The 12,291-nt window shown below is 47.1% G+C and overlaps 1 protein-coding gene across 2 annotated transcripts in view; it reads right to left on the reverse strand.

Annotated features, from left to right (window-relative positions):
• Window positions 1-12,291, reverse strand: part of ANO10 (anoctamin 10) — an 87,626-nt gene that overhangs the window by 24,262 nt on the left and 51,073 nt on the right. Inside the window, exons 12-13 of one of the 2 annotated variants that reach the window (XM_084903192.1) lie at window positions 5,019-5,135; window positions 3,639-3,806 (exon numbers count right to left, since the gene is read on the reverse strand). In XM_084903192.1, coding sequence (XP_084759318.1) covers window positions 3,654-3,806; window positions 5,019-5,135 — 270 coding nt within the window. In that variant the 3' untranslated portion in view covers window positions 3,639-3,653. Of the gene's footprint in view, window positions 1-3,638; window positions 3,807-5,018; window positions 5,136-12,291 lie in introns of those variants that run through there. The other variant, XM_084903193.1, reaches the window with a different exon arrangement.

Here is a 12,291-nt window from a genome sequence, read left to right on the forward strand (position 1 = left end):
GTCACGCTGACAGACCAACATGTGATACATGTTCAACCGCCAAATACTTCACACCCTCATTCTATGTGTGAAACTTTCAACTTTCCACTAAAAATGCTGACTTGTCTACATCACTCGGAGCACAGACGCAGGGAGGGAGAGGTCCAGAGGCTCCGGGCACTGCTGGAGTCGGCTGAAATGCACTGAACCTGGAGAACAAAGGCATTGCCTAATGCAGGCTGGCACGCGGCCTCCCTGTCCAGGGTCCCACATCTGATCTGAGGTCACCGAGGCTATAATTAGCATGTGGTGCCCTCCGAAAGCCCTTATCTCCTTCTTTCAACTGATTTCCTGGGCTGTTATCTGCCTCAGAGGCTCCATTTGGACCGGCTCTGCCTCTGTGGGTGTGGCTCCCTCCCGGGAGGGCTGGCTGCCCAGAGGCCAGTTCTGTGGTGACTGAGCCTGGGATGTGGGTGCTTGTGCTCCGGGCCATCCCGTCCCGTGCCTTGACTCCTTTCTATTTTTAATTGAATCTTAAAATGACTGAGCTTTAGATTCCACATATGAGGCCTGGGAGGGGCGGGAACCAGGTGGAGGGGCAATGGAGGGGAAAAAAAAGTGGGGGACATTTGTAATCTCTCAACAACAAAGAATAAAATTTTGGTTTTTTTAATTACTGAGCGTTGAATAAATCAGTTTGAAAAGAAATAAAAGGGCATTCCTAGGATGGTGTTTACTGTCTAGGAGTCTTTGTAAAGGTCTCCCCAGTGAAACCCGATCGTTTGAAAATGCCCTTTGCAGAGCAAACAGTCTGATTCCGCCCAGTCTGCCTCTCTCCTTAAGTACATCTGCTTTGCCTGTGTATTCAGAGACGCCACACTTTCCTGACAGTGAAAGACAGCTGCTGTCAGGACCTCTCTTCCTTCACCCCTGCACTCACCACCCCCACCCCCGAGCTGAGGGATAGCTGGGGCCCTCAGAGCGCTTCCACAGGGACCCCCGGTCCTGCCCTAAACCACACAAGAGCGGGCTGTAGACAGGTGAGCCCGAGCCTTCCCACAGACCACGGGGTCCCGCCTTCAGTTAAGGACACAAAAACTGGATTGCAAAGAGGCTCCCGGGCTGCTTCACAGGCTGAACTTGACCCAGGACTCACTTGTTCTGGGCACTCATGCCCGGGGTCTGTCTTTGCTGGGGGCTGGTGCGGGGGGGGGGAGAGTGGGGAGGACATGGCCCAAAAGGAAGGGTTTTATAGATGGAGGTGCCCACCCGCCTCAGATCTAGGGAATTAGGAACGTCAGAGGGTGGGGCCTGGGCACACGCATTTTTCTGAAGTTCTACGTTCAGGCTGCACAGCCCAGTTTAAGAACCCTGCTGACTTAAATTTCTCAATTGCATTTTGTCCCTAAAATGGAAAGTGAGTCGAAAAGCAGCAATTCCAATATAAATTAAATACAACATAATAACTGATCGTACATAATAATTTCTATTGACAAGCTTGCTGTCAATTTCTGGCCACTTCATAGCGAGTCTGGAGACAGGCTAGGCATTAATGAGATTTGTTCTTAAGGAAGCTTTCCACAACTCCAGAGGACAGGGCGGACGCTCTCCCCGCCTTGGATGCCTGGGAAAAGCCCAGTGGGTCGATTAAAGAAAAACAAGAAAAATTCTACACCCTAGAAATGCCAATGGTTCCGCAAGTAAACCGAAGACACACCAGTTCATTTGAGTTTCTGAAAAGCACAAAGCAGGTGACCTTTCACACCTGGACCGTCCGGCCTCTTGGGGGGCTCTGGGCAGTGGCAAGATGATGACAGTCTCTGTGCCGACTGACAGCAGCGCGAACTCGGCCCCGCAGCGGTGCGGAGTGTGCCCAGCGTGAACGTGGGCCAGCACAAGGGTGGGGGGGGGGTAGCTGGGACAGAGCTCAGTCCAGCTTCTACCCTGGACCTTGTCCTCTCAGGTTGTCACTTTAACAAGGAAGCAGTGGAGGGGGGACACTTCTTCCCGGTTTGCAGACAAGGTCCTGGAAGCCCTGGCTCCTGCCCACTCGAAGGAGCGGAGACAGGAGCCGCACACGCTGTGATTTAAAGTCATGTCCTGTCCGAAGGCATTTGATAAAGGCGCTGAGGCAGAGCCTTTCCCACATCCCTGTGCCTCCAGGGCCCTCGCGGCAAACTCAGCACCGGAACCGGGTGTGTCAGAAGGTGATGCTCATCAGAGACTCGCGTCTATGTCCGCGGGAGAAAAAGGCCCAGAGGGACTTACAGCCTTTTAGGTATTTTTCTTCTTCTTAAATAACAGGAGACAGGATTTTGGTGAGATGAGTGTAAATAAAGTGTGCCTCTGAATGAGGGCTTTGCTGCACGGCCAGGCAGGGCGTGTCTGAAGAGGGAGGACTCTAGGAGCTGAGAGGACTAGAGAGATCATTTAGCCAGATTTTTAATAAACACGAATACCCGTGAGCCCCCTCAAAGCCTACAAAACAGCTCCTAGGTAAATGTAGTCAGTACCATGAGGCATGTTAATAATATCCAACATCAATAAAGACCCTCTGCTTTCAGACAAACATACGAGCACGTGAACTCCTGGTGAGAGGAGAGCGTTACTAACACAGAGCCAGACTGGCCTTGACCTGGGCAAAGGTGTGCGCGTGCTGACCACAGCTGCCTGCCCGTCGGTGACATCTCACTAGGAATGTAGTCAGCGGACAATGACAATGCTTACAGTTTTAAATGTTTTGCTTATATACCCCCTACATCTTTTGGATGCTACTTGCCTTTCCTCACAATTATAAGTTGACATCTAACATTTTCATCAGTAATGAAATATTTGCAAAAATGTAATTACTAGTATACTGTGAATAATGACATTTATAAATAAAATGTTAGATCACTCTTTTAAAGATACCCAAGTCTAATAAATACTATACTAATGTGATACCCACCATCACACATTTAAAAATACACAAATATGATAATTAACAGTAACAATTTTATGTCTTGCCTTTTTTCCTCTTTGAAGTCAAATTCTTTCTATTTCTCCCAAAGAAATGTATCTTACCAAAATATATTTGCTTGCTTGAAATTATAATATGCTCATAAATGAAAATTTAGAAGTTTAAAACAATGTCCTGTACTGTGAGTATTTAAAATTTTCTTCTCCACTGACTGGTCATACAATTATCACTGATGCATAAATGATTAAAATTATCCTATTTAATAAAATGCTAATATGCAAATTGACCGAATGGCAGAATGACTGGTCGCTATGATGCGCACTGACCACCAGGGGGCAGACACTCAACTCAGGAGCTGCCCCCTGGTGGTCAGTGCCTCCCACAGGGGAGCACCACTCAGTCAGAAGCTGGGATCATGGCTGGCGAGCGCAGCAGCAGTGGCCGCAGTCTCTCCCGCCTCCACTGTAGGCGGGCAGTAAGAAGCCAGGGGTCCTGGACTGCGAGAGCCCTGGGGGGGATCGGGCCTAAGCCGGCAGGCAGATATCCCCCAAGGAGTCCCGGACTGTGAGAGGGTGCAGGACAGGCTGAGGGACCACCTCCCCCCACCCCCCAGTGCACGAATGTTGTGCACTGGACCTCGAGTATAAATATAATATACATTTTAATAAACAATTATTAGACATAGGTTTCTGGATGACGTTTAAAAATGCATCTCTTAAGGAGACAATGTGGTTTGGTGGGCGGGAGGTTGGGGTGCTGTGCCCCTCGGTTTTGGAAGGCTCTCTGTCACCTGGGAGATTCTCACTCTGGGGACAAGGCACATGATAGGGTTCAAGACGGTCCCTTCTGCAAAGTGGGCGGAAGACACCTGTGCAAGGAGAGATGATGAACAGCGGGAAGAGCCAGGACTCACGGGCATCCTGGGGCAATGCGGTCTCAGGAAGGAGGACACGTGTAAGTTGAGGGTCTGAGCATCGAGGCCCCTGCAGCTGTCTGTGCCCACGGGCTCCTTGCAAAGACCAAGGAGCAAAGGCGCCTCACTGGGTGGCGGGGCTGTGCCCTGCCCACCGCCCCCCTTCCATCTACTCCTCTGCCCCACGCCCTGCGGCCTCAGCCTGACCTGTGAGTGAGAGTGGAACAAGGGCTCTCAGTGCTGAGCGGGCTGCCAAGGTAGCAGCCGGCAGGCCTGTCCTTGTCTCGGTCTCGCCCCCTGGGCCTTACGGAGGCTTCCTGGGGAATTTATAAGCGAGTTCCACCTGCTCCTTCGGCACCTTGGTTTCCCCACCTGATTCACGGCCTCAAGCTTTATGTCTAAAATACATGTAATGGGAGAATAAATTTCACTCTGAAGATTCCATCTGATGTTTAATTTTTTTTCCTTAAATAAAAAACATATGAATGTTTGTAATAAATAAATAAATAAATAAATAAATAAAAGGAGGAGGAGAAGGAGGAGGAGGAGGAGAAAAGGGGGGGAAGTATGTGAATGGCATGGGGGAAGTGAAGGAATTATTCAAACCCTTGCCCGTGAGAAAGAACTGGTAAGTTTCAGCATGATATGTGTGTTCTCTCTCTCTCTCTCTCTCTCTCTCTCTCTCTCTCTCTCTCTCTCTCTCATTTCTTTGGTCTCTAGTAGAATGTGGAAATCATGGGAAGAGGCCACTTCTTGGCATTTTTACTGTTTCTGCCCACACTGTCTTATTCTCCCTCCCTCCGCAAGACACTCAGGATTCTATTTACTCCCTTCGCCCTACTTCACATTCCTGTAGGAGGCAGACAGAAGCTGTGAGGAGCACCCAGGGTGATTCTTGGAAGCCTCTGTTGTTTGCTGAATGCCAGCCCTATTCTTTGTTTGACATTGCTCGAGTATTGTTGTTGCTTAGCTTATTTAGTTCATTAACCTACGACGGCTCACATTACTGGGATGTGGGTTTGGCGATGCCCTCCTCAACGGGAGTCTTCTGTGCGCATTAACCTGGTCAGGTCGAGGCCGGAGGACATGCTGAGAGCCAGCGCTCTGGACTGCGTCTCCTGGCCTTTGCCAGAGAAACCCGTTTATTTTCAGGACAGCTGCCCTTACCTGCTGCTTCAGCGCCTCCAAAGACTCAAATTCCAATCTGGCCAGTTTCAGCTGGATGTGCTGTGGTTTGTCATGGATGGCGAAGGCAAGTATAAACTTCAAAGCCAGGAGAGCGTGCTGGAAACAAGAGAGAGTACACGTTGATGCGCCACATTTGACCGCATGGGCAAGGAAACAGATCGGTAGCTGAGCAGCCTGCAGCCCTGCTCATTAATCTCGGGCAGTTTCTAATGACTGGCCTGCAGTGCATCAAAGATCAACCAGGCCCATGAGGTACAGTTAGTCCACCCCCTGTGGCCCCTTCAGTCATTACTGACTGCTTTGCTCTATTCTTTTCAAATCAGTTATTCCCTTAAATGGATACCATAGGCTGCCTTCACTGTTTTATAGGAAAAAAGAAAGATTATTCTGGACAGTCTTCCACACAATGTTTTTCCCTTTCTGGGTCTTAACAGCCAAGGCACCTTAGCATACGACATTCGGTCACTTTGTTCTTTACCCAGAAACATCCTCCGTGGGCTGTGCCTCAGGCCGAGCTCCATAAGATTTGCATGTGTCTGAAGCAGCAGGTGCCCCGAATCCTCTGCATCCTCAATAGAACCTTGTGTAGTTTTATTTCATGAAATAATAACTAATAAATCTTGACGAAGTGACTGATAGTGATACACTAGATTACACTGCTGACTCCAAATACTGCCAGGCAGGTACACAGAAATGCAGAGAGCATCCTTTATAATGTGCAGAGTGTATGCTATATAATAAAAGCCTAATATGCAATCAACCCAACTGCAGAAGGACCGGCGGAACAACTGGTCGCTATGAAGAGCACTGACCACAAGGGGCAGATGCTCAACACAGAGCTGCCCACTGGTGGTCAGCGTGCTCCCACAGGGGGAGTGTTGCTCAGCCAGGAGCCGGGCTCACAGCTGGCTAGCGTAGCGCCGGTGGCAGGAAACTCTCCCGCCTCTGTGGCAGGGCTAAGGAGCAGCGAGCCAAGAGGTGAGGAGCAGCAAGCAGGTGGGTGGGTGGTAAGGAGCGAGGGGTCCCGGACTGTGAGAGGGCTCAGGCTGGGCTGAGGGACCCTCCCTCACCCCCCACCCACCCTGTGCATGAATTCCGTGCACGGGGCCTCTAGTCCATTATAACACGAGAAACTTACAGCGTGGCTAAATGTGATTTCTCTTCAACCTCAACATCATAAAGAGGTTCTCTACAACAACAGGAAGCTTATAACTCTGCTTCTTGCCCTCTGGGACAGAAATAAGCCACCAGGACTGCTTCCAATGGTCAGCCTGTTAGACGCACAACCCCAGCTCCCACATGGGTCTCCAATTCTAACCGCATTTTGTGACCCAGGATCAACACCCGCAGAAATCTGAACGATCAGAAAATAAAGTTGCCTCATGATAGCATGAGTTGTTAAATACGAAAGGCTGTGAAATAATTTTAAAGGTAAGACATAAAAGACATTAAGAAATATCAGTGAAGGAGATGAGACAGCCTCTAAGAAAAGTGGCATTGAATTACTAACAACAACAACAACAACAACAAAAAGACAGCTGAGAAATGAAATGAGTTTTTTACTGTCACATTTCCAAAAGAAGGATGAAGGATAAATAACATGTGGCTATCTCCTAGGAGACGCATGAAGTGATGAAGGAAGTCAGCATCATACCAAAACGAGCAATAGTTCCATCCAAAGATGAGAAAATTGGCAGAACCCCAAGGCAGGCCAGGCACTGCCGGGTACCAACAAGAGATGCGGAGGACCAGGGCTGGGCAGGCTGCACAGAAACGGGGTTGCCACCACCAGAGAAGATACTAGAGGACGCTGATTGGGTGCCCATCGAGGGAAAACAAGTGGATAATCCAGCCCGGATCAGGTGCAGCGTATGTTCTGATTCTGAACTAAGCGAATTGAATTAACAGGAACTTGAATATAACCTACAAAGAACAAATGAATCATTCAGAAAAAGCCACCCTGTGCCATGACTTCATTCCACTAGACTACTGGGCTATAATGTCACTTAACCTCTGCAGGAAATTAACAAAAGACGTCTTCCATATTCTTGAGAAACGGCTTGTCCTGAAGTTGTCAAAGCCCCGTCGTGACCCGGGCACTGGCCTCCTTCCTCTCTCCTGACAAATCGGACCCCGCTCTCTCTCCCTCGGGCTCCCGGTGGGAATTAGTGAGAAGGTGTTTGTAACATGTGCCAGCTTGTCCCGGCGGGTTCCTTTGGATGGCGGTGCTATGGGCGATCTCTTCATCTTTGGTATTTAGCAGACATGTGTGACTTTTCATGGGAAAAACACGTACGTGAAAAAGAACACAGGGATCCCTCACTTCACCAGTGAGTGACACCTGTCCGGCTCCTAACCCACCCACCTGGTCACACCTGTCCATGTGCCCAGTGCAGACCCAGACCAGACAACTGGTGCCCCAGAGCCCGGCGATCGGTTTTCATTCACTCATCCTGCAAATGCGCGGAGAGTGTGTCTGAAGGGCTACGGTGCTCAGAGGTGGCCTTCTTCCCCCACATCCTTACCTCCCAAATCTTCTGCCGCAACCATGCCCTCCCCCAACCCTGACTTGGCCACACACCCAGAAGTTCCGCCAATCTTACAGTTTGTTTGGTTTAAACACGTCATTTTTTAAAGAGTGAAAACACCGCTGGGAGGATGTAGGAGCATCCCCATTCACAGACACCTGTTAGTTAATTTATGTCAGTTAATTTATGTTAGTTAATTTATGAGCCGGTGCTAGCAAACGCTTTCGCTGACAAGCTTGGATGCCTGGGAATGAATGGGGTGGGGAGGACACCACGGCAGCTTGGGGTGAGAAGAGGCAGAAATGAGCCAACACTGTCTCCGTGGTCAGGGAAGGACCATGTAAGACATCCACCAAGTTTCCAAAGCTTAATTTTTAAAGTCTTGTTTATATTTTCCGCACAGCAAATCTGTTTTAAGGCTAAAAACTATGCTAACTGAACTGAGGGGGGGGGAAATGATAAAAAAAGCATTTCAGCTTGTTTTCATAAATAAAAGAAGACCTTAGATGAAATACGAATCTGTGCAGATTTGTAGGAAAACATACTCAAAATGAATAGCTGGCGGGCTTTTCATAGTCTGTCTATGAAAAGAGAAAGACAATTTCTGGGCCACGACTGTGATTTTCACCAACCATCTTCTTTTAAAGTAAAACTCACATAATTATATCCTAAACAAAGTAAAGGAGAGAAAAAACATTTGGGGGCGGGGGGGAGTGGGGAGGAGAGGGATGGGCAGAATTTTATTTTGTTTTTTAAAAATAGATTTTTTAAAAAGAAATGATCATTTTTTAAATATATTTTATTGATTTTTTACAGAGAGGAAGAGAGAGGGATAGAGAGTTAGAAACATCGATGAGAGAGAATCATCAATCAGCTGCCTCTTGCACACCCCCTACTGGGGATGTGCCTGCAACCAAGGTACACGCCCTTGACCGGAATCGAACCCGGGACCTTTCAGTCCGCAGTCTGACACTCTATCCATTGAGCCAAACCTGTTTCGGCTAAAAATAGATTTTATCTTTATTTCCTTTTTTGTTAATCTTCGCCTGAGGATATTTTCCCATTGATTTTTAGAAAGAGTGGAAAGGAACCCTGACTGGTTTGGCTCAGTGGATAGAGCATGAGCCTGCGGATTCAAAGGTTCCAGGTTCGATTCTGGTCAAGGGCATGTACCTTGGTTGCAGGCACATCCCCAATAGGAAGTGTGCAGGAGGCAGTTGATTGATGTTTCTTTCTCATCGGTGTTTCTGACCCTCTCCCTTCCTCTCTGTAAAAACAAAAGAAAAAAAAAAACACAATAAAATTATTTTTTTTTAAAAGACAGAAAGAGTGGAAGGGAGTGGGAGAGACACAGAGAGAGAAACATCGATGTGAGAGAGACAAATGTGCCTCAACCAGGGCCAGGGATTGAGCCAACAACCGAGGTACATGCCCTTGACCTGTATCGAACCTGGGACCCTTCAGTTCTCGGGCCAACATTCTATCCACTGAGCCAAACCGGCTAGGGCAAATGGGCAGAATTTTAAAACTAATACATACAAAGGAGTTGGCACTCCAAACAATGTGCTTCAAGTAGTGATTATAGGGTGCCTTGGTTAGGAGAGGGAAGAAGAGGAGATGAGCGCTCGGCAGTGGAACGCCTCCCAGCGCCAGCGGTGGGTACCACCCACTCTGCCAGCAGCACGCCCCTCACCTTTGGTCCCTGCAGGGCTGCCAGCCCTCAGATCTTGTGCCAGGTGCACAGAGGGTGAGCAGGGCCATTTCATTTTACAAAAACTAGAAAACTCACGACGTGATCGACAGCAGCAGCTGTGTTTATAGCAGTGTGTCCCCAACCCTCTCTTCGGAAATAGAAAATGCAAATTAGAGTTGAATTCTTGAAATTCTGAAAAGCTAATTTGATTTCTACAGTGGTACCTCTTCCCATTCAGAGCCAGCCACCACTGAATAAAAGAAACTCGCTCAGAAAAGCATCTTCTGATGATTACCAGACGAATTACATGCCAAATGCCAATCAATAAGAAATGGTTAATGGAGTCCAGATTGAAAAAAAAATGTATGCAATTAGGTTCTCAAGGAAAAAAACCCTCAGAATTTTTCATTTTAAGATAGTAGCATGCACATCTACTTCTTCCACTTCCCCAGGCCCCCCTGAAATGACAGAAGTATATGTTCTTTAAATTAAAAAAAAAAAAAATGAGGCTGGAAAACAAGAGAATTTGCCAGAACTTCTGATGGAGCAGAAAGTGCAGCTCGAGTCTACTGAGACAAAGGAAGGGACCTCCCAAAGGAGCCTCAGAGAGGGGCCAAAGTCATGGTCATCCCACAAAGGAAGGGTGGGCCAGGGAGTCCGCACCAAGGTGAGCGCATTAGAGGACCGTCCTCAGGAAACCTGGGGCCACCGGGAGCCCTTTCTCATGGCGCCTCGTCAGACAAGTAACTGCAGGTTCTACCCTCGCACTAAGGCCAGCACGTGACCTTTAAGGAAAGCAGGTGACCTTCCGGGAGAGTGCCTTGTGTAGGGTTGTAGTCCCCAGGGAGAAGCTGAGCCCAAGGTCATCACAGAGTGAACCCTCATGTAAACTGGGCCTTAGTTAATAACAGATCAATATTGGTTTATCAACTATAACTAATGTGCCATACTAATGAAAGATGAATAGGAGGGGAAACTGGGGGCACTGGGGTATATGGTGACTCTGTACTTTCAATGTAATTTTTCTGTAAAATGAAAAATGCTCTAAATATCAAGTATCAAGTTAAAAATGTACATTGTACATCAAGATTACAAGGATTTTAGCATTACATAGCTAAACGGACCTATTCCGGTTGCAAAATGTTTTTTCAGTGGAGTATTTTTGGAAGGATGACATCATGACTTCCTCTCTTACATAACACGGCTGTGGTGGCCCAGAAAACACTCCCCCCGCAGCTGGAAACCTGTGTAAACAACATCAAACATTCAACCCCGGGCTTAACTCACAGAACAGGTGCATCCAATTGCAAAAGAAATATGAAGACATTGAGCACAAATAAAACACTTTTTAAAAATTACTTACCATAAGATGTCTCATTTTGGGGTACAAAGTCTCAAAATCTCAAAATTCTATGCACAGGAAACAGAATAGTCCTTGCGAGTCGACATGTTCTACTCTGAAACCTCACTGTGTCCCTCAGCTGCAGAGGATGGCTCTTCAGGGCATACACCAGGCGTGTTACAACTCTACCTGTAACCAGCTGTACTAGTAACATTTCTGTATTTGGTGTGTTCCCATGGGTATTCCCACACTTTCCCTAGGTATAAAAGTTTTTTTTTGTTTTGTTTTTTTTTAATAAAGTTTTAACAACTACTGGGAGGAATAAGACAGATCCACTATTATTATCCTCAGTTTACCTTATTAAGAAAGTAGTTGAGAACAACTGATGGTTATTTTTTTTAAATATATTTTTATTGAGGAAGGGAGAGGGAGAGAGAGACAAAAACATCAATGATGAGAGAATCATCTATGGGCTGCCTCCTGCATGCCCTGTACAGGGGATTGAGCCTGCAACTGAGGCATGTGCTCTGACCAAGAATCAAACCGTGACCTCCTGGTTCATAGGTTGATGCTCAACCACTGAGCCACGCCGGCGGAGCCTGATGGTTATTTTTTTAAGTGTCAAGTCAATATATAATCACATAAAAGTCACTTGTGAATCAAATGCAACAATCACAATGTAGATCAAGGGATCGAATGCTCCCGGAGACCCTGGGCCACTGTCCTTGTGGTGAGCTCAATGGGAGGGAATGGCCTGGGGTAAGGTACTCCTTGTCTTAAATGCCCTTACACCTCCCTTGCTGTCAGAGGGCTTGGCATGTGATCATGTGTTGGTACTACACATGGGAAAGTAGGTGACATGTCTTCCTGTTCGGACTAAGTATAATGTTCACACAGAAGGTGCGTATTACTGGTTTTTAGCAGGAAAGGGAGAAGGATGACTTACACTGGAACGGAACCCTTTGACTTGGCAGCTGACAGCCAACCAGCCCACCATGGGCTCACATGGTGGGTGAGGGTGGGAGAGTCTTGAGGCTACTTCCCTGCCGCCAGTCCCTGGGGAAGCAGTTCCTATTTTTTAGAATGACTCTTGAATACAGTGCCTACTCATTTAATGTTCACAAAATACACTACATTCCCATTTGGCAGGTGAGGAAACTGAGGTTCGGATCCTGCCTCCTAGTGGCACTACCTGCTCTGATGGCTTGTGCCTACGATAATGTAGGTGGCCTTCTAGGCGAAGAGAAGTTTTCAGGCACAAGTACTTAATTTCATAAATGCTTAACTTTCACCCCAGTGTCGTGTTCTTGCTTGATATAGTTTTTTTTCTCATTTGAAACAATATGGAATATTTACACCATGTGTACGTTGTACAATAGATAATTCAAAAATAAATTGACCATGACCCAACATTTGGCAAAAGCTTGAGAAATCAAGTAGTTGAAAAAGTTTACTAGGTGATTTACATGCCAAATGCCAATCTATTTCCAAATCCTATCCTTATTTTAAGGTGAAAGCATCAGAAAGCAAAGCCAAGCCCTTGCAGAAGGGCCTCTACCCGTGAGGGCACTTTAGCAATGACATTGAACCATCTGAAGGCCTATTCTGCACATTTTCTAAAACCATTCTTGAGGACACTGATTGTTATGCAAACCAAGGTTCCCCATTCAAGGAATTACATAACAAAGT

Source organism: Pipistrellus hanaki (genome assembly GCF_964339955.1).
Source record: "Pipistrellus hanaki genome assembly, chromosome: 13".
Lineage (NCBI taxonomy): Eukaryota > Metazoa > Chordata > Mammalia > Chiroptera > Vespertilionidae > Pipistrellus > Pipistrellus hanaki.